The sequence below is a fragment of the Patiria miniata genome, unplaced genomic scaffold, assembly GCF_015706575.1.
Source record: "Patiria miniata isolate m_02_andy unplaced genomic scaffold, ASM1570657v1 HiC_scaffold_3, whole genome shotgun sequence".
NCBI classification, from domain to species: Eukaryota; Metazoa; Echinodermata; class Asteroidea; order Valvatida; family Asterinidae; genus Patiria; species Patiria miniata.
Genome location: NW_024037069.1, coordinates 9,253,137 through 9,271,256, shown reverse-complemented (window position 1 = coordinate 9,271,256; position 18,120 = coordinate 9,253,137). Strand labels below are relative to the sequence as shown.

The window sequence follows — 18,120 nt, the reverse complement described above, 5'->3', positions numbered from 1 at the left end:
GATACAACCCCTATGTAAATATATATTGTACCGGTATTTACATTAAGATATTTAAAATTTGATTTTCCTAATTGTATGATCATAATTTATCGCATGGTACTTATTCCAGCTTTTGTTTGACCTGTGTTGTGGCATTTTACATTAAAGGTATAGTCCATCATTTGTAATTTGTGCATTTTGTTCGTTTGAAGCAACAAAAGTGCTCAAAATCTAAAGAAGGGTGCTGAACAACTAACCTGATGAAGTTTCAGCTCAGCTTCAGCTGCATATTTCGAGAAAAACAACATTCTAGGATCTCAATTTCAAATCAAAAGTTGTGGAATCATGTTTTGAATTGGGCCTGAATTCAGCATCCGAGACAGCTTTTTGCTAGCCAATTGCAGCTACGCGATGTCCCGCACCGATCCGACGAATTACAGCAGATCTGCGCGCACGTGTGTCGTGCTTCGCCGAATAAAAAAACGAACTACTAACGAAAATGTCCAACGGTGATTCTTAAGACGCACCGTTGGAAAGGCCTTCTTTCGTTGAGTTCTTCAAAATGACAGCTTGCCAGAGAGAATAATTTCACAGGGAGTTTAGTCCCCTTACTAAGGGAGTGTGTGGCCTAGTGGTTAGGGTTCGTGACTCATGATCAGAGGGTCCGGGCTTCAAATCCAGCCGCTGGTCATATATTGTGTCCTTGGGCAAGGCACTTCACCCCCACTTGCCCCTCTCCACCCAGGAGTATAAATGGGTACCGGCATTAGCTGGGGAGTAACCTGCGATGGACTAGCATCCCATCCAGGGGAAGTAGAAATATTCTCAGTCGTTTCATGCTACTGAAACCGGAGATAAACGCCGGCCTGATGAGCCACATTGGCTCGGGACAGACTTTACTTTTTACTTTAGTCCCCTTACTATCTTTCAACCAAGTATGTTTTTCAACAATAATAACGCCAGCTACTTTTTGGATAGCTGCAAATGATGGACTCTGGCTTTAACAAAAATATCATTTTATGATTTCACAAGATCTGTTTAGTGTTGGGGTGTGAATTGGAACCGGGTACCCATTTGTACCAAGTACCTGACCGCTGATGTCATGAACCCCTTCCAGATGGGATTGGGTGCCTGTGACCAATTTTGCAAATTACTTACATCATAAGTATAACTTCTCACACATAAAAAAAGAAAGGTTTGCAATGCCATTTGTGGCAGATTTTCAAAATGAAAACCAGGCTACACATGGAAAAACCAAAACATATTTTGGGTTTGGGTTTCTTTTACGGGTACCCATGTTTTACTTCAGTAGGGTATGGGTCCGGTTCCTGTTAAAGGGAATGTACATCATTGGCTTATGCTTTAATTTTCAGAAATGAACTATTTGAGGGGTTAGTATAATAGATCAAATTATTGTTACACTGACATGTTTGAAGTTTTGTTTTTGAAAATGCTGGAAAAACCAAGAAAAACACAAATGTTCAAGTAGTCTGGTTCCCTGACTCCACTGAAGATGAAATGGATCAATTTACAGATGCCGGAAAATTGTACGCTAAGGGAACCAGTCTAGCTGACCTGCACCCATTCATGAACATAAAACCAATTAGCAAACAAAATTGGACTGAAAAAAATGGTAAATTGGGAGCAGTAGTGAAAAATAGTTAGGTTTTTCCTACGGTGTTCGGCCGACCACCGTTGGAAATGTAAACAAAAATATAATTTTCTTGAAAATGACTTCACACCAGGTGCCATAATTTTACAGGATGCTTTAGACTGTCATTTACCAACATCCTGTAAGGTATTTCGTAAAAACTTGGTCATTTTATTTTTCGATGTTTGCAAATGTTGTTTTTCTCTTTAAACCGTAAATGCACTAGTAACAATACAATCTTTAAACAAGTACAGGTGAGCTTTTGATAATAATTTGGTAGGCTACTTTGGGATGAATGCAAATTATGCAAATGATCCTATTAATTATCCCTATGCCTTTATTAAGATACACGCTTCAATGACACATGTACACCATACATACATGTACATACATTTAAAACAGCTGTGTTAATAACTGAAGCGTCACTTACAACCATATTTCATCCATTTGACACTTTTTTTATGATAAAACCTTATGATCATTTACTCGACTATCAATCCCTGCCCACATGTTTGCATTGCTTGCTGCAAGCTGAATGGAATATTTTTTTCCCTTCCCGTACAAATGTTTTGTCTGAGCACTGCAACATAATTCCATTATTGCATTTGTATTATCCATACAATTTATGTGATCCCTTAAATGAACAGTTTACACTCAACGATCTCATTAAAATAACGTACGGTAATTCAATGGACTGACTCTGTAAGTACTTGCTGCTTCTTTTTTCATAGCCATTGTCAAGGGGTTTTGTGAGTGAAGTTTATTATTAGGCGAAGTAAAAAAAAAAAACATGTTTAGCGTCCCCGCCCGCTTCCTTTTTAGAGGCCGCCTCCTTTTTTTTTTTTTTTTTTTTTTTAAAAGACAAAAATTGATAAATTTTAACGATCTCTGACGAAAGAAATCGTATTTTTAGACTTTTATACCGTGTATAAAGCTGTGGAAATAGTCTCATTTTCTGTTGCATCTTGCCCATAAGAAGCCAATATGTCATTTCCTGAGTCCAAGTGGCGGCCATTTTGAAAAAAGCTGATAACCATCTTGAAAAATAGCCCGGCTGCGTTGTCTTGAAAAATGTGTTGGGCGGCCATTTAAAAAAAAAAAAAAAAAAAAAAAGGGCCTCCTCCTTCCTTTTTGTCAAAGAGGCAGGACGCTAAACATGTTTTTTTTTTTATTTTGCCTTAGGGATATATATCTTACAATTTCAATAAGCACTTTCACAGTAATATGCACCATACTGTTCACAGGGCACACGGACTAAAAATAGGACACAACTTTTTAACAAAACAGATTAAAAAAATATGTAGGCCTACAGAACCTTAATTTAAGGCCAAAACAAAATAGTTCTGCTTCCGATTAGGACATGGCATTTGAAAATAGGGTAGGTAGGTAAGGGATTTTTTCATTTTGGGAATTTTTTTGGGTACAATCGTATGGAGGTGTCTGCGTGTGTTAAGTATAAAAGGTAGTAGTTACCAGGTAATTGATGTTTTTTTCCTCATTCCCCCCCCCCCCCAAAAAAAGCCCTCCACGGCAATGCACCAAACGAAAATTGAACTCACTTGCGGCGCCTGAAAGCGGTGTGGTACCCACATACATCACGCGCGCAATGTATTTTTGATGTCATCACGTGATGCATACATTTACATAATTAGTAAAACAAAATGGAAGACAGCCGTCTGTTTCAAGTCGATCATTAGGCTTCGTAAATGACTGCTGAATGTATGAGGTATGTAAATGAACTCTGGGGTAGGATATTAGAGGTGAAAATGAAGAATTTTTGAGAGGCCATATTTTTAGGGTCTCTTGCTACCACATTCTAACAAACAGGTTTTTCCTCCAGCGCTACATCATACATGCGAATGAATATGGAACATGTCAGCTGGAGTTACTCAACACATACAAACTTATCGCGGAAATTCACCTATGCAAATTGGGGTCAACACGCCCCTCATTATGACGTCAACGTTGAGTTCGTGCTTGCGCTCATGCCATCAATTTCAGCCCGACTCGCTTCAGTTTTATGAATGAAATCATTAAGCATCGGAGAGTGCACATGCCAGAAATTTACAGTAGAAAAGCTCATGATATCTGCTTTCTTTTGCCGAAGAAAGCGTCAAAATCGATGAACTATTGCTTGAGTTTTGACAGTTGAAAAATTTTTTAGCGTTTTTTTTTTTAGGAACCAAAACTTCTTATTTTTCGAGGGAGTCCATCTTTTTAATCCTAAATTTCTTTCTTCTCGAGAAAACCGGAATTAGTTCCATATAGAACAGGTTTTCAGCTTTGAAATGGTGTGGCACATGTGGGTGGTCGGTCTGATACGGCGATGGTCGCGAGCAATATGCATAAAAATTGCTCGCTAGAACTGCCCAAAATTGCGAATGATAGTGAAGTAATCACGTGATATAAACACGTGCAACGCGCAGGAGATATATATAGCTCAGTGAAAGACGGTTACGAAGATTAAAGGGATCCCGTTTGATTAAAGGGATCCCATTTGATGAAATGTGTGTGTGTCTCTTTTTTTCTGTCCCTTTTACCCTGTATCCCGATGCAACGGGGTTGGGCGGTGGGTTGGGGTGGTGATGGCCCGCGGGTGGGGTGGGGGAGGCCTGCAGGTGGGGTGGGGAGGGGGAGGGGGAGGGGATGGGGGGGGCGGGGGAACAAAGACACAGTGGGTGGAATATGCACATTCTTTGGTTGAATGGCCATTGCACATACCTTGAGGGGCGGGGTGGGGTCCCCTGGGTGGGGGGAAAGGAACGGGAGGGGGGTACTGAGAACCAGGATAATGGAATATTTCCTGTCTTTCATTTCTTACACCTGCACCATATCAGGACCCCATGGAAGGGGAGTGCACATAAGGGGTTCCCGGTGGAGGGGGGGGGGGGGCGTGGGGGAGGATGCCTCGTGAGTGTAGAGGGGGGCCGGGGTTAGAGTACTCAAAACCAGGAAGCTTAAAATCCGGGGGGGGGGGGGGGGGGGGGCTCAAAAGGAGGAGGGTGGAATTTCCCTTTCTTTTTTCGGTCCTTGCAACATATCCCGACCCTAGTGGGCGGTGGGTGGTGGGGGCCCCCACCAACACAGAAATCTTGATATGCAAATTAGGTAAACAGCGCCGCTCATTATAGCATCATCATGAAATTCTTGCTTACGCGCATGCCATCTACTTCGGCCAATTTTCGGCCAGACTCCTTCAGTTTTATGAATAATATCACTGTAGGCCTACATCGGAGGATGCACCTGCCAGAAATTTACATGCTGAAAGCAACAGAATGATGTCCGCTTCCTTTTGCCGAAGACAGAGTCAAAATTGTTAAATGAAAGGGTGAGGTTCCGACACCCCTATGTTCCGAACTTCCGACTGCACATATTCCTATTCCTAACCCTAACCCTAACCGGGAGTAACACAATCTAGGTTGTCGGAACATAGGGGTGTCGGAACATAGAGCAGTAACCAAATAATCAAGATGTTTTGTTTTCTGATAAATGATGTGACTTTATTATTGGGAATACCACTTTCTTTTTTCCTTTCCCCTGCCCTGGATACCATATTCCGACCCTGGGGATGGGGCGGTGGGGGGGGGGGGGGGGGGGGGGGGCGGAGCGTGGTGTTCAAACCACGCCAAGAGGGCTGAAATTGTTTTTTCCAACAAGTGAAGTTTGTCTTTTAATTTGGTGCAGTGACGTTCCCGACCAGACTTTCTTTTACTGCGATATCATGGACCGGGCCGGGGTTGAGGCGGGACCGTATCATAAGTCCGACGCCTCATAGGTCCGACGCCTCATAAGTCCGAAATTTCGGACTTATGAGGCGTCGGACTTTATTTATTTATTCCGCCTCATAGATCCGACGCCTCATAAGTCCGACGCCTCAAAAGTCCGACAACGGAAAAACGAGTGTCGGACTTACGAGGCGTCGGAGCTATGAGGCGTCGACCTATGAGGCATCGGATTTATTAGGCGTCGGACCTATGAGGCGTCGGGACTTATGGGCCTTTATTTGGTTAGGGGATGTGATTTTGTCGGACTTATGAGGCGTCGGACTTATGAGCGGACCCCGTTGAGGCCAGGTAGGGGTTGTGGGGGGGGGGGAGGATTTCCCAAAACAAAGAGGGTGGAATGTCCTTTATGTTCTTTTAGTTATTAATCTTAAGACGTGCTCTTGGGGGAGAGAGGTGGTGGGGCCGCATGAGTCGGGGGGTGGGGGGGGGGGTTAGAGTACTCCAAACCAGGAGGGTTGAATATCCCGGGGAGCATCAGAAGGGGAGGGCCTGGAATTTCCCAATTTTCTTTTGTTTTCATCATCATCATCATCATCATCATCATCATCATCAGACGTCGTAGGCTACTGCCCGTTGACGCAACAACCGTCCACTTCTTCTGGGTTGTGTGACTGGTGAAGGGGTGATTTCCTTCGCTGAAGGGTCGCCGCAGTTAGTTTATCCACGCTGAGACCGCTCCATCTGGTGAGGCCGTCGATCCAGCGGAGTTTGGTCATTGCATTATATCCCGACCCTTGGAGACAGAGGGTGGGGGCCCCGACAAACTATTCACAGAAACCTTCGTATGCAACTAGGCGAACAGCTCCGCTCATGATGACGTCATTGTCAAGTTCTTGCTTCATTACGCGCATGACATCGTCTTCGGCCAATCTCACTGGGAGTCCATCTCTTCAATCCTATTTTTCTTCTTTCCAACATTTGGTTCGAATTCAAATGAATTTATTCCGAATAGTTGAGGTTTTCAGCTGTCGAATGGTGTGCCACATGTGGGTGGTCGGTTTGATTGTGCGATGGTCGCGAGCAATATGCATGGACATTTTTCGAAGGAAATGCCAAAAATTGCGAATGATCAGTATACAGTATACACGTACGTACGTGCAGCAGAGCAGGGGATCTACCCGATGTTCCCCAATACCGATGTTCCCCCAAATCCATAGGATTAGGGTTAGGGTTAGGGTTATATTGGTAAGGATTTCGAGGAACATCGGTATTGGGGAACATCGGAATTGGGGAACATAGACATGCACCCGTGCAGGAGCTATGGAAGAAGCGTTACAAAGCAAGGATTCCGTTTGTTGATGGCCTTTTTTTTCGTCCCTTACTATCCCAAAGCGACGGGACGGGGTTGAGTGGGTGGGGTGAGGGAGGCCCGCGGGTTGGAGTGCAGGTTGGAAGGGTGGGGAGATAGGGGGCGGTGCACCGGGAACACTCCATGCACATTTTTTATGGACCCTTTTGGCCTTGCCCATTATCCCGACCCCTTGGGGCGGGGCGGGGCGGGGATAAAATTTCCTTTGTTCCTAATTTTTCCTTTTTTCCGTGCACCATTATCCAGACCCCGGGGAAGGGGGCGTTAGGGACGGGGGGAGGGGCGAATGGGGGATGGGGGCAAATGGGGGATGGGGCCGCGTCCCCACTTCTACGCCTGTGCAATTAAGCGTGGGTGTGCGTGTTCCTGCATGGCATTACGCCTGAGGACAGACAACAAAAGGAGCACAAAGGGGCCATTGATCCTCGAAGGAAGGTGCCTATTGTCCTCGAACGCAGGTTTGTGTGCTTAGTCTATGGGAGAGTGTTATATTACAGGGACAAAGGAAAACACAAAGCCAATCCTCGGAAGCATAGCAAAAAACGACTGTGTGTGTGTGTGTGGGGGGGGGGGGGTTAGAGTACTCCGAATCAGGTGGTTGGAATATCATGGTTTTTTTTATTCACCCTTTGCGCAGTCCCCTGGCGCGGAATGGAATGGGGTGAAAATATCTTATTTTCATGCAATGATGTTTTTGGGGTTTTTTTTGGGGGGGGGGGGTGGGGGCTTTATACGAAAACTTAAAAACAGTAATCATGAAAAATATAAAATTAAAAAAAAATGCAAATTGCAGAAACGAATATCTCATATCTATTTTGTGAAAATGTTGTGGCTCTGAAAAGAGCCGTTTTGGTTTTAGTTTGTTGATTCAATGATTTCTTCGAAGGCTTGGCCGACACTTTCTTCTGCTTGCTTGATGTGTTCTTGCTGGCTGGCTTCTTGGCTGGCTTGAGCTTGGTTGACTTGGCTGGCATGGCTTGGTGGAGGATTTCTTGACAGATGTATATTTGACTTGGATGGCGTTTTCTTGGCAGCTTTCTTGGGTGACTTCTTCGGCGCGGGTTTCTTGACTTTATTCACCATTTTGGCTTTCTTGGCTTTTCTGCAATCTTGGCTTTCATTTCCCGTTCCTTCTTGGCCTTGATTCTCTCCTTCTCCTTAGCTGCATTAGCCTTGGCCGGCAGCCTTCTCTTTCTCCTCGGTGGTGTCAAACTTGAACGTACCAGCGGCTCCCTTACCTGGCATCTGAGTGAGCCTCCAACTTCATTGATTCATGTTTTATTATTTAAAAGTTTACTCTAGCATGGCTTATTACACAGAAATTCTTAGGGTGGATTATCTGGATCCGCACGTCCGTACCCCCGTGGGCGTACCAAACACCTCCCTTATACATTCTATATAGGCATGCAAAAAAAACATATCTTTTTTCGCCTCTTTGGCCGACGTTCTGACTTGGTGGGTCCTTTTTCCGCAAGTTCAGAATATTTTCTCTAAAAATTGGAGCAAACTACATGTATTTGAAATGCCTTCCTTTGTCAGAAACCAACAAAATAGAAACTGCATTCTCATGTTTAGACGATACACAATGACATCAGAGGAGAATAACAATCAGTACTGACGAACTATTCGCTCACAAGATGCCTTTGATCACTAGTTCTCCATAATTATTTAGAGTATTTTGTATTCGGAGTATTCATCATTTTCCATCGTTTCTGACCTTTCAATAACATTGGACTTAAAGGGAAATCTTAAGGGCTCCGCTAAGCCTCATATATGTCAGACGCATATAGGCCCCAAGTCCGGCAAAATCTAATATAAGGCCCATAACTTATAAAATTCCAACGCCTAGGTCCGACACCTCATCAGTCCGACGCCTAATAATTTGGAAATTTCGGACTTCCGAGGCGTGGCGGGGGTCCAGGTTTATCATCGGAGGAGTCGGACTTGCGATATATAGGCCTAAGGCCCCAACCTTGATAGTATAGCCTCCCATGCAGCTACGAAACAACTCGAAATTTGGTTAATCAGGGTATATATATTGTTTTATTTCGTAGAACTATGCAGTTTTCTTTGACCACGGAGGGATGGTTTGACTTTCAGGTTTTGAGTTATCAGTGTTGACTTTATCCAGATTTCGCTTATTCCAATTTGTCAGCGTTTTCACAAAGGGGTGAATTTGCCGCAATAGGTGTTGGGGTTTAATGGTTAGGGTTAGGTTTGGGGAACAGGTATAACATAATGCACCCGTTGAACTTGCAGTGGTTGTCAGAAAAGAGGTTTTAAGTTGGTCACGATTTGGAATAAACATTTCGCCTACTACTGACTAACTTTTGAAACACAGATGAAACTTCAAAGATGTACCAATTACAGAATAATGGAACAACAATTGCGAGGTACTGGTATCGTAACTAATCCCCATAGATGTTTGTCTGGTCGTGAAAACTAAATCCCACACACTTGTTGTTTTGGCAAATTGCCGATACCCATTCCCCACCCTTTGCACGAATTTGTCTCTTCGTAAAAAATCAAAAGACATTCAGGTGAAGTTTTCTCAACATTGATTGTTATGATTTCGTTGATTTTATCTGATTTTGACCCAGACTTCTTTCCAAAAAATCTTCGTTGCGTGCATTTACCAATTTCAGCTGAAACAAGAATTTTGAAAAAAAGGTATGATTTTTGGACTGATAATTTAGTCCCTCCGTAAAAACGCTGAAAAACTTTTGCAATTTGATTCAAAAAATTTCAAAACTATTTTTTAGAAGACTTGTCATGCTTACTGCTTACTTACTTTGATTCGATTTTTAAAGAACGAGTTTTTGACTATGTATTAGCCTGGGGGAGATGATAATCTGGATTGTTTGTTTTGCGTCTGTTTTTTGACGACTCTTCGGAATTGCCCCCATGATCTACCCCTTTCGTGAAGTTGGCATCAAGTGTATTTCCTTTTATTTTCATGCCTTTGTTGTTATAACTTCTCGACATTATTGACAAGTGGTGAACATTCGTTATCGTACTTTTATTAGTCATCTAAGTTAAAAACAAACACATTCTTGTCCTGGTGTAAAATCAAAGAGTAAAAACAGTAAAAACAGCATGCAAGAACTGACAATAGTATAACTTACATTTAAATTAACCTATGAATAAAATATGCCTGTAAAACACAATAATTTTTTAAAATGATAACCCCATAAAGACTGACAGCAAAAAGACACGATGCTTATCCGCCCCGGGCTAGCACTATGACAATGAAATATAACTTTAAAAATATGCCGGGGAAAAAAGGATAAAGAACTTTAAAAATGATTTTTTTTCCATCGTCGTAAAATACTAAAAACCACAGGTGCAGATTTTGAAAAGTTATTTAACTTAAATAAGGTTATTTTGTACTGTGTTTTTCAGTAGCTAATTCACAACAAATGATGTAGGGATCTAAACGATCTTTCATATTTGCTGTATTAGGCCCTATTATGTAACTTTGAATATACATGTAATCCCAAGTTGCATTTTGGTCAAAAATAAAATGAAGCAAGCTTCGAGTCGAACTCCGATTTGAAAAAAATTGACTTGAACTTTAGCTCGCCGATCCCCTGGATCATCCAATACACGTACATACACGTATACGCATTTGTATGCAGCATGTATGCATAGTGCCTTGCCTTGGCGTGGGAACGTATCAGATTACATATCGGCCGACCGCAATATCGATCGGTTCAAAAATAGATGGTCCGCGCGGGAATTGACCTGGATTGACCCGCAGACGTTCGGGTTGTCTGTGATGTAGCAAGTCACCGACATATTTTTTCTAAAAATGACTGCAAGTGCGCAGGCATGCAAATTCCCGCACGATGCATAGGCCAAGTTTGTATGTGCTCAAGCTAGGTCGTGTCTAGCCCCACTAGTGTGGCCGTCGGTATGCTGCGCTGAACCTCTGGCCACACACCGTGGTACCACGCGCTACTGAGGACGAAGTTTCATAAAATCTGCGGTCCGTTTCTTACATTCTCAGTTTCTGACTTTCTTATGGTTGTATTCTATGATGTTTCACCTATCACTTCTGGGATGCTTAGGTCTAATGATGTTCCATTTTCCGAGATATTCTTCAATCTTTCTGGAGCCCATATGCACTCGTGAAACGTCTGGTGATGGCAGCCATTGCAAATGCGACGGCTGTTTCCTGTGCCGTAGATCCTGAATAGAGATCGGTGCACGTGGCCCCCTGACGATAAATGCATGGTACAGGAAACAGCCGTCGCATTTGCAACTTGCGCCCTCGCGCGCTCGACAAGCAATTTGCATAAACGCGACGTCACAGTTTGAGGTCATCTCTTGTCCCATTCAAAATGGCTGCCATCACCAGACGTTTCACGAGTGCATATGGGCTCCAGAAAGATTGAAGAATATCTCGGAAAATGGAACATCATTAGACCTAAGCATCCCAGAAGTGATAGGTGAAACATCATAGAATACAACCATAAGAAAGTCAGAAACTGAGAATGTAAGAAACGGACCGCAGATTTTATGAAACTTCGTCCTCAGTAGCGCGCGGTACCACGGTGTGTGGCCAGAGGTTCAGCGCAGCATACCGACGGCCACACTAGTGGGGCTAGGTCGTGTCGACCAAAGAAATGGTGTCTGGATGCTGCATGGACATTCTTTCCCCTTCCCCTCCCTCCACTATCAAATAGTACTCAAGTACTGCTAGTGCTAGTGGAAATTGACTCACCCCGCCCACCGAATTTCCGGAGATTTTTTTTTTCTACACAGACTGCACGGACATACAGTGTACAAGTACATATAGGCTGAGTGATAAACACATTGCTCCTGTCAACTTCAAGTTGACAACACGACGATGCAAAAAGGACGTTGTAGTGACATGTACATGTGTATATAATTAAGTGTTTGTTCTTTTAGCTCCAACAGGCGTTCCATACAAATAAGTATGTTAATAAGTTTTGGTTGCCATTGGCACCGGAGTTCACTCTCGCTGTGCTGCGTTTGCGCAGTGTGACATGTGGGTGACCTTTCACTTATCGTTTTCATTCTGCTTTGTGCAAGTCTTATTCCAACGTTGAAAGTTTCCTCAACCAAGTTTTATTCAGTCAATTGATGTGTGCTTATACCTACTGACTTTCCAGAACTTTGTTAATCATTGGATAGCAGTTGCATGACGAACTTGTGAGTTTTGAAGGCATTAAAACTTGTAAACAACCAACATTTTGTGTGCCGTTTTTCACAACTTGTAAGAACAGACACGAGGCTTGATAAACAGTAGTAGAACTCATTTCGGGAGAAAACACGAATTACTACACTGGTGACCCTGTTTTGAACAATTGTGACCTTCTGCACAAGCCATGTCTGTGGAAGTTAAACCTGATGGGACAGAGGGTACACCGCCTCCAACTCCACCTCCCTCTAACCCATTTCAACCGCCTGTCATGCCGATGCAAGCTGCAGTAAGCCTCAAACTCCCTCCATTTTGGCCTAATGACCCAACCCTGTGGTTTACCCAGGTGGAGGCTCAGTTTGTCATCCGCCATATCACTACCCAGGAGACTCGTTTTGCCTACGTTATCGGATCTTTGCAACCGGAGGTCGCACAAGAGGTGCGGGATATCCTGATTACACCCCCATCCACGGACTGCTACGATAAGCTGAAATCTGAACTCATTCGCCGCACTTCAGTTTCTGAGCAGAAACGATTACACCAGCTGCTTACTTCAGAGGAATTGGGAGATCGCAAGCCCTCGCAGTTGTTGCGGCGCATGCACCAGCTTTTGGGGGACAACAAGCTGGAGGAGAGGATTTTGAAACAGTTGTTTGTACAGCGACTTCCCCACACCGTCCAGTCCATTTTGGCCTCCACAGCGGACACTGTGGGAATTGGAGCACTGGCAGATTTGGCTGACAAAATTGTTGAGGTGTCTGCCCACTCTACGCCGGCATCGCAAATTTCCACGGTTTCTTCACCACCCCTCCACCCCCCGCAACGACACGCCTCCCCTGAGGTACTCACTCTGCACGCAAAGGTTGATGACCTGACTCGGCAAGTGCAGGCCTTGACTTTTCAGCTACAGGGCATGCAGCGACAAGGCCGTCCCCGCTCTTCCTCCCGCAGTCGACCCAGACAACGTAGTCCAACCCCTTCTGCCGATAACCAGCCATCCGGCGACCGCCAATGCTGGTATCATTGGAAGTACGGAACTAATGCACGAAAATGCACCAGTCCTTGTTCCCGACGCACAGAACCACAACGGAACCAGGAAAACGGCCAAGCCAACGACTAGCGGCGACAGGTCGGTCTGGCAGCGATACAACAAGTCGCCTCTTCCATGTAACTGACAAGGCCACAGGCACTCGTTTCCTAGTTGACACCGGCGCTGAGGTGAGTGTTTTGCCACGCAGTCACAAGTCACGAGCTCAACCTACTTCTATACAGCTACAAGCGGTCAATCACTCACCTATTGTAACTTACGGCGAGAAGTCTCTGACTTTAGATTTGGGACTTCGCCGAGTATTCCGTTGGGTTTTTATTGTTGCCGACTTGCCAACCCCTATTATTGGAGCTGATTTTCTTCGGCAGTTCAACCTACTAGTCGATGTAAAGAACCAGCGACTTGTCGATTCCATAACTAGTCTTGTCATACAAGGAATAATGTCTGGTACCCCGTCCGCGAGCCCCATGTTTGTGAATGCAGCTTCATCACAATACGACGAGCTCCTTAGCCGGTATCCCGATGTAGTGCGTCCTGTGTATAAGCAAACGGAGGTACGGCACAACATCACGCACCACATCGAAACTCATGGCCCCCCGGTTGCGGCTAGACCCCGTCGACTTGCCCCGGACAGACTACCACTTGCCAAGGCTGAGTTTGACCATATGCTTAGCCTTGGAATTGTTCGCCCTTCCAGTAGCGAATGGTCCTCTCCGTTGCACATGGTACCTAAGTCAACTCCCGGGGATTGGCGTCCGTGTGGTGATTACCGCGCCCTCAATAAGAACACCATTCCGGACTGCTACCCAATTCCACACCTGCAGGATTTTTCCTCCAACCTTCACGGGTGCACGCTGTTCTCCAAGATTGATTTGGTACGCGCCTACCATCAAATACCAGTGGAACCAACAGACATCCGTAAGACTGCCATCACTACACCGTTTGGATTATTCGAGTTTGTGCGCATGCCCTTTGGGCTCCGTAATGCGGCACAGACTTTCCAAAGGTTCGTCGACGAGGTAACCCGTGGTTTACCATTTGTCTTCGCCTACATTGACGATCTGCTGGTAGCGAGCTCATCAGAGGCTGAACACAAAGAACACCTTCGACTCCTGTTCGACCGCCTCTCGCAATATGGCATAGTCATAAACCCCCACAAATGCCAGTTCGGCGTGCCATCCCTCTCCTTCCTCGGTCATCTCGTCAACCAGCATGGAGTCTGTCCTTTGCCTGACAAGGTGCAAGTCATCAGAGATTTCCCGGAACCGGCATCGTTGAGTAAGTTGCGGGAATTTCTTGGCCTCATCAATTTCTACAGGCGTTTTGTTCCCCACTGTGCAGACATTCTCCAGCCCCTGACCGACCTGCTCAAGAACAGGAGGAAGAAAAACGAGCCGATTCAGTTAGGGCCGAACGAGCAGCTAGCTTTCGAGCGTGTGAAAGCTGCATTGGCCGACGCAACACTCCTAGTCCACCCACAGACTGACGCACCGTTATGCCTCTTAGTCGACGCATCGGACAAGGCCGTGGGCGGTGTTCTCCAGCAACACGTCAAGGGTGTTTGGCAACCACTGTCGTTTTTCTCCAAGCGCCTCCAACCAGCGGAAACCCGCTACAGTACTTTTGGTAGAGAGCTTTTAGCTCTATACCTCGGCATCAAGTATTTCCGACACATGCTGGAGGGACGGACATTCCGCGCTTACACTGATCACAAGCCCCTTACGTACGCCCTACACTCCAAACTAGACCGCCATTCTCCTCGAGAGATTCGACAACTTGACCTCATATCCCAGTATACCTCGGACATTAGACACATCAGCGGCCATGATAATGCAGCGGCAGATGCACTCTCTCGTCTGGAGGTTAATGCCTTACCAACGAACGTGACTATCAATTTCGACGCCATCGCTAAAGCACAGATCGATGACGACGAGTTGAAACATCTCCCCGACACCTCTCTCCAGCTAACTGCCGTCCCCCTCCAGACATCGCAGGGTACCATTCTATGCGATACCTCCACAGGGACGCCTCGACCCTTCATCCCAGCCCAGTTTCGTCGAACAGTTTTTGACGCTTTGCATGGACTGTCGCACCCTAGTATCAGGACCACACAGCAGTTACTTACTGCACGGTTCGTGTGGCCTGGTATTAACAAAGACTTTCGCGCTTGGGCTAAGACTTGTCGCAAGTGCCAACAATGCAAAATTCATCGCCACATCAAGTCGCCACTTGGTACGTTCTCCACACCCGACGCACGATTCTCACACGTACACATCGATTTAGTCGGTCCCCTTCCACCATCAGCCGGACAGTCCTACCTGCTTACGTGTGTGGATAGATTTACACGTTGGCCGGAGGCGATCCCCATTCCTGACATGACTGCTGAGACTGTGGCCCATGCATTCGTTACCCACTGGGTTTCTCGGTTCGGTGCACCAGCTACCATCACCACCGACAGAGGACGCCAGTTCGAGTCACGACTTTTTCGAATGCTCACTGACATGCTCAGTTGTCAACGAATTCACACTACATCATATCATCCTGCTGCAAATGGGATGGTAGAGCGACTACACAGACAACTCAAGGCATCGCTAAAGACTCATGCTAACCCACGTTGGACGGAATCTCTTCCCCTCGTCCTGTTAGGCATCAGAGCCGCTATCAAGTCAGATATCGGTTTCTCTCCAGCAGAAATGGTGTACGGTACCACAGTCAGGCTTCCTGGTGAGTTTATTGTGCCTAACAATGATCATGCTGAGCTCGACCCCAGTGTGTATGTTCACAGGCTGCGTTGTCACATGCAGGACATTCGTCCCACTCCGCCCAGGCCACAACAGCGACAATCACACATTCCAGCTGACCTAGACAAGTGCACACACGTTTTTGTTCGTCATGATGCAGTGAAAAAACCCCTACAACCTCCGTATGATGGACCATTTCGCATCATCAAGCGCGCCAGCAAATACTTTGTTTTGGACCTCAACGGCCGACGGGATGCGGTTGCCAAGGATCGTCTGAAAGTGGCGTATCTTGATGACGACTGGACAAACGCGCATTCCCAACAGATTCGCGAGAGCACGCCCGCAAGGACTGTTTTGCCAGAATCACACCCCCCAGCCACAGAAACGTCGTCTTCCCGACAGATTCGCGAGAACGCCCCCGCGAGAACTGTTTTGCCGGTTGCACAACCCCCATTGCCAGAGACGCCATCTCCTCCGCAACGAGCCACCAGAGCTGGTCGACGAGTTCACTGGCCAGCCAAATATGAACAATTCGACTGTCACTGACTGTTATTATCAACTGCTTGTATCGATTGTTTCATTTATCTCTTACAATCTAGAGGGGAGCTACTGTAGTGACATGTACATGTGTATATAATTAAGTGTTTGTTCTTTTAGCTCCAACAGGCGTTCCATACAAATAAGTATGTTAATAAGTTTTGGTTGCCATTGGCACCGGAGTTCACTCTCGCTGTGCTGCGTTTGCGCAGTGTGACATGTGGGTGACCTTTCACTTATCGTTTTCATTCTGCTTTGTGCAAGTCTTATTCCAACGTTGAAAGTTTCCTCAACCAAGTTTTATTCAGTCAATTGATGTGTGCTTATACCTACTGACTTTCCAGAACTTTGTTAATCATTGGATAGCAGTTGCATGACGAACTTGTGAGTTTTGAAGGCATTAAAACTTGTAAACAACCAACATTTTGTGTGCCGTTTTTCACAACTTGTAAGAACAGACACGAGGCTTGATAAACAGTAGTAGAACTCATTTCGGGAGAAAACACGAATTACTACAACGTTTTTGATAAAAATGTAGAACCTACCTTTGGGTTTTCAAGCAGTACTTCACGCAACAACGTTTGGTATGTGTATGCCTGGACGAAATAAAGAGAATACTGTTGATTTTGTCAACTTTTTAGTTGAAACTTAATGAGAGAAAACTTAAACAAATTGACGAGGATGACGTTGATCTGCATTGGAAATGGTGGTCGGGTACCCAGTCGTGTCTCCGACAAAATACGTGGTTAGGGATCGATCGTGCATAGATCCCCGTCTGATAGACTTGATTCAAGTCTATTGTGAGTTGTACCCATACCGTGGAGCAATGGAGCAACGTATCCTTGCATTAGCCTCCTTGTGGAAGTCCTTAGCCTCCTTTCCCTAAATGGTTAAGTAGTTTTGACATGAAAAACAAATAAGCTCAAAACCATTTTACAGTGCGCCGTGAAACTAGCATTTTTCTCCGTATGCATAATCAGTTTTGAAAAGAGCGACCCCATTTCGAAGATGGGTGACCTACATTAATTTTGCTCTTTGGTACCAACCCAGTTCCCCCCCCCCCCCCCCTTGATTTTACGGCCAAGTCACGGTCCGGAGGGGAAAAAAAGCATGTCTGCATTTCATTCGGCCGCGGATGTGCGACCCCCCCCCCCCCCCGACAATAAAAACTGGATACGCCATTGAGGTGTGACAATATAGATGATTCCGTTAACATCAATATGAACATCCAGTTGGCAGATTTTTGTGACAATTTTTTTTTGTCAGCAATGATTTAAATACATTTTTATAGAGTTTTTGTGACATCAATCCCACAAAAGAAAACCCGCTCAACAACCAATACAATGCGCCGTGAAAAGTATGCATTATAATGGTAAGTTTTGAAGAGCGCCCCCATTTGGAAGATGGGTAACCCCCCCCCCCCCCCCCCTTTTTTTTTATTTTACGAAGGCCAATTGTCCGGGGAAAAAAAACACATGTGTACATTTCGGCGCGGATGTGCGGTTGCCCCCCCCCCCCCCCCCCGACATCAAAAGCTGTATACGCTGCTGCCAGTTGGTATTGTAAAAAAATAAATAATAGGTAGTTTTGTTGGTGTTTTGTCTTAATTTCCAAACCGGCCCTGTTTATTTCGCGAATGTTGAACAAATATTTAACATGCACATTGAGTACTTCGAGTGATGTGGTAAAATCAACCTCCCCAGGTGATCAATTGAGCCGCCTGTTATCCCAAGGCTAAGCTACAGTACGACGAGTATGCTTTATTTTAAGAGATAACTGAATTCACAAAGCTACTGATTCCCCCCCCCCCCCCCCCCCCCGCCCGCCAAAATAAAAGGTTCAAGGTTGTCGCTCCACGTTGTTAATCGACAAACTTGTAAATGATGACAGCTCAATTATTTTC

At 45.2% G+C, this 18,120-nt stretch overlaps 2 protein-coding genes across 2 annotated transcripts in view; one reads left to right on the top strand and one right to left on the bottom strand.

Moving 5' to 3' along the window:
• Nucleotides 1-16,944, bottom strand: part of LOC119738782 (proton myo-inositol cotransporter-like) — a 40,594-nt gene extending 23,650 nt beyond the window's left edge. The window contains exon 1 of the mRNA XM_038213741.1: nt 16,763-16,944. The gene's annotated coding sequence lies outside the window, so the exon portion shown is untranslated. The remainder of the gene's footprint in view (nt 1-16,762) is intronic.
• Nucleotides 12,079-13,011, top strand: LOC119736438. Its single transcript, XM_038210456.1, has one exon. It carries the CDS (start codon nt 12,079-12,081, stop codon nt 13,009-13,011), a length of 933 nt encoding a protein of 310 aa, XP_038066384.1.
• Nucleotides 16,945-18,120: the final 1,176 nt, after the last annotated feature.

What these genes read in the sequence shown, in the direction of transcription:
- LOC119736438 (XM_038210456.1), top strand. Translation starts at nt 12,079, where the DNA reads ATGTCTGTGGAAGTTAAACCTGATGGGACAGAGGGTACACCGCCTCCA.